The sequence below is a fragment of the Mandrillus leucophaeus genome, unplaced genomic scaffold (assembly GCF_000951045.1).
Source record: "Mandrillus leucophaeus isolate KB7577 unplaced genomic scaffold, Mleu.le_1.0 Scaffold398, whole genome shotgun sequence".
In the NCBI taxonomy this organism is placed as follows: Eukaryota; Metazoa; Chordata; class Mammalia; order Primates; family Cercopithecidae; genus Mandrillus; species Mandrillus leucophaeus.
The window spans coordinates 98,747-102,067 of NW_012104231.1; the positions used below are offsets into that span (position 1 = coordinate 98,747).

The 3,321-nt window shown below is 57.3% G+C and overlaps 1 protein-coding gene across 1 annotated transcript in view; it reads right to left on the bottom strand.

Moving 5' to 3' along the window:
- LOC105547810 (ficolin-2-like) overlaps window positions 1–2,636 on the bottom strand; it is an 8,716-nt gene extending 6,080 nt beyond the window's left edge. Inside the window, exons 1-2 of the mRNA XM_011991525.1 lie at window positions 2,039–2,636; window positions 200–355 (exon numbers count right to left, since the gene is read on the bottom strand). Coding sequence (XP_011846915.1) covers window positions 200–355; window positions 2,039–2,210 — 328 coding nt within the window. The 5' untranslated portion in view covers window positions 2,211–2,636. The remainder of the gene's footprint in view (window positions 1–199; window positions 356–2,038) is intronic.
- Window positions 2,637–3,321: the final 685 nt, after the last annotated feature.

Genomic DNA, 3,321 nt, shown 5'->3' on the forward strand with positions numbered 1-3,321 from the left:
GCCAAAATACTCACTGGGCACTCATTAAGTCATTAAAAGATGAGCACCCCACTAAGGCATTTTCAGAACGCCCACTGGGCCCTGGGAGTCAGCTCTGTCCCTGGCTCTAACAGGGGCCAGACCCAGGCTCTCAATCTATGAACCACGGTGGGGGTGTTGCCCAACTCAGCATCTAGCTTCAAAAAGAGCAAGAGCCAGTGGCCCCCGCCATGCCTGGCCTCCCCACCCGGCCCGCACCTACCTCTCTTTCCATTGGTGCCTGCCTCTCCCTTTGGCCCTGGGGCCCCGGGCAGCCCCGGGCAACCTCGGAGAATGGTGAGCTTGTCAGAGCCCTCCAGGCCCACCACCTTCACCTCTGCAGAGAAACACAGGTACCCACTCAGTGCCTGGCCCAACAGTGGCTGGAAAGTGAGGTTTTCAGCTCTGCTGGGGCCTTGGTCTGTCCTCGCCCCTCGGGCACTGGTGAGGCGGAGACGTGATGGGGGGAAGAGTCCTGGCGTTGGAGGCCACCCCTACCTAGGGGAGCCCCATCTCCTCAGTGCTGTGTGTCCTGGGTCAAGTCACTTAACTCCTCTGAGCTTTGTGCCCTGGGCTGCGAAGTGGGGATAATAACAAGGTTGTGGCCAGGGCTGGATTAGAGAATGTACATTTTAATCTCTTAGTGTAATTCGTGGCATTTAGAAAGAGCTTAATAAACAGTGGGCACTTGCAATAAACAATGACAATCAATGTTTCTAAGAAACTTGGGGAATTGAGGCTGACAAAGCCTTTTCCCTCCCAGACCTTGGGAATGTGGTTGTGGAATTACTGGGCTGGAAGGGGCCTTCTAGGTCCTCTGGAGAGGGGCAGTGTGAGGTCCAAGGACACAGAGCCAGGTGTGGCACAGCTGGAGCCAAACTGAGGGTTTTCTACTTCCTTGAAAAACTATTTTTCATGTTGTTGATTATGAAATCAATATGCCCTGCTAAGGGCGCCCTTAGAGACTGGGGAACAGAGCAGCGCTCTCACCGGAGACACGGCAGCTGCCACTGCTTGTTGGATTTTTTTTTAATCTGTCCTCACCCCTGGCTCACTGGTCAGAGCAAGTGTAGACCACTTTTTTATTTGCTTAATTTTTCTCATTAAAAAAGAATACTTGGTAATGTTGGATAATCTGGAAAATAAGACAGGTTTAGGGGAAAAAAGTTAACTCACTCATAACATAAACAGTGAAGGGCCTCTGTGGTGTGCATTTTCTTCCTAGCCCCACCCGGGGCCTTTCTCCACGGGACCCATCATTGCCCTGGTCCCCTGGTCCACCACGAGCAGGCTCAGGCCATGGGGCCCACCAGGGTTTTTGGAAGCCATCCCGGGTTCTGAGCTCAGAGCAATGTACTCCAGCGTGGCCACGATGCAGGGGGGCCCAGAGCCTCCCCCAGAAGGCAGAGCTACCGGTGGAGCTGCTGGGAACCACCTGAGTGCCCCCAGGAGCTCAGGGAAGGAGGTCTGGAGCCCTGGGGTCACATTGTCCTCACTGGACTACATCAGGGACACAGTGGGGACCACCTGTCCCCAGTGCCGGGCACATCTCAGGCCAAATTCCCCGCAGAGCTGGGGCTTGACTCTGCTGGCCACGTCCAGCTGGGTGGTCTTCCAGTGACACGATCGTGGCACAGACTCTGACTAGGCCCACCCCCCACCAGCGCCCTGTACGCCCGCCGCCTCCTCACACAGCTGGTGGGACTCTTAGGACAGCCCTTCAGTGGAGGATTCAGCCCCAGGGAGACTCCCCTGCTCCATGCTCTGAATTTGGGACCTGGCCCGTTTGACCCCAGGGCTCTGTTCCTAACCCCTGTGTTAGCTGCATCTGTTTCTTTGAGCCTCTGTCTCCTCTTTAAAGTGCGAGGCTTAAAACGAGCTGTTGAGAAACTAAGGCAGGAACCTTCACAAAGGGCGTAGTACCGGGCCTGGCGTGCTGTGAGTGGTCAGCAGGTGGCCGCTGTCAGCTTCCCAGAGTGTGATCGCTCTAAGGTCCTAACCCCCGGGGGGACTGACTCACCTGGACAGGTGTCCTCAGTCAAGGCCATGGTCCACAGGAAGGAGAGGGCGAGGAGAGCAGGTCCCATGGCCACGGCAGCTTGGCTCAGCCTTTGTGGCTCTGGTCTTTGCCACTGAAGGAACTCCGTGGTTCTTATAGGGTTGCAGCCGCCCACTGTAACCTCTGTCTCCATTTCCCAACCACAGTGGGGAAGGCCACTCCCTCCTGACAGCTTGGTGGCACCAACTGGCGGCGGAGACAGCCTCAGGGCTGCTGCCTTCCGCAGGCCCCACAGGCTTCCCACTTAATGAGCCTGGCTTCCCCTGGCAGGGATGCTCTGCCCAGCAGAAGGCTCCCCGAGGCCGGTGTGGAAAGGGCCTGCCTGTTTGTGTCTTTAGGGAAAGCTTGGCGGGAACACTGCCTGAGGCCCGCAGCAGGACAGAAGGGCTTGTGGAATCCAGCCCTTAAGGAGATCACTGACCGAGAAGCTGCTGTGAGTCCACAGAAATTTAGGAACATCCACTGCGGTCTGAGGTGATTCCCAGGGGAGGGAGAGGGACGCAGGACGATTACCAGGGACCTCCCTGGGCCAGCGTGCAGGGAGTTGGTTCCAACCCTAGAGGACATTGGCTGGAGAAAAGTGGTATGAGCAGACCAGGAGCCTTGCCAAGGAGTGGCACGCTGGCACTGGATCAGGCTCCCGTCCAAGCCAGTGCTGCCAAGATGCAGGACTGTGAATGAGTCGGAAGCAGCTTCAGGTGGGAGCGGGGGCAGGGGTGGGGAAGGGTGGCATGCAGTTGCTCGCAGGGGCCACTGGACACCTGCCCCCTGAACAGGGGAATTGGTGAATTGGCCCCAGCTTCGAAGTGAGGTGATCCGCACCTCTTGGAGGACAGCAAAATCCTAAAGCAAACGCTGGCCTCGGGTTCAGTCCCATGAGGGACAGGTGGCAGGCTGTGGCCCCAGCTGCACCACCAATGGTCCCTGTGCAGGTGTTAGAAGGGTTAGAATCATGACCCCAGGTGGAAAAAGCCCTGTGAGGTTCCTCCATGGCAGACCAGTTCCATGTCCCTGGCGTCCTATGGGCCTGAAAACACAAAGCCGTTCAAAGGCCTCGACTCTGACCGTGCCAGACCCAGTGTGAGCAGAACGTGGCTGGGAAGGGCAGGCTCCCAGGGGTGTGTGGAAACGGAACTCAGAGATGTGGCCTCCCTCCTGGCACCTCCTCTTCTCACCAAAGTGCCACGGGCAAGACTCACACAGAAACAGTGAACCCCTCAGAAATGGTAGCTAGAAGCCCACGG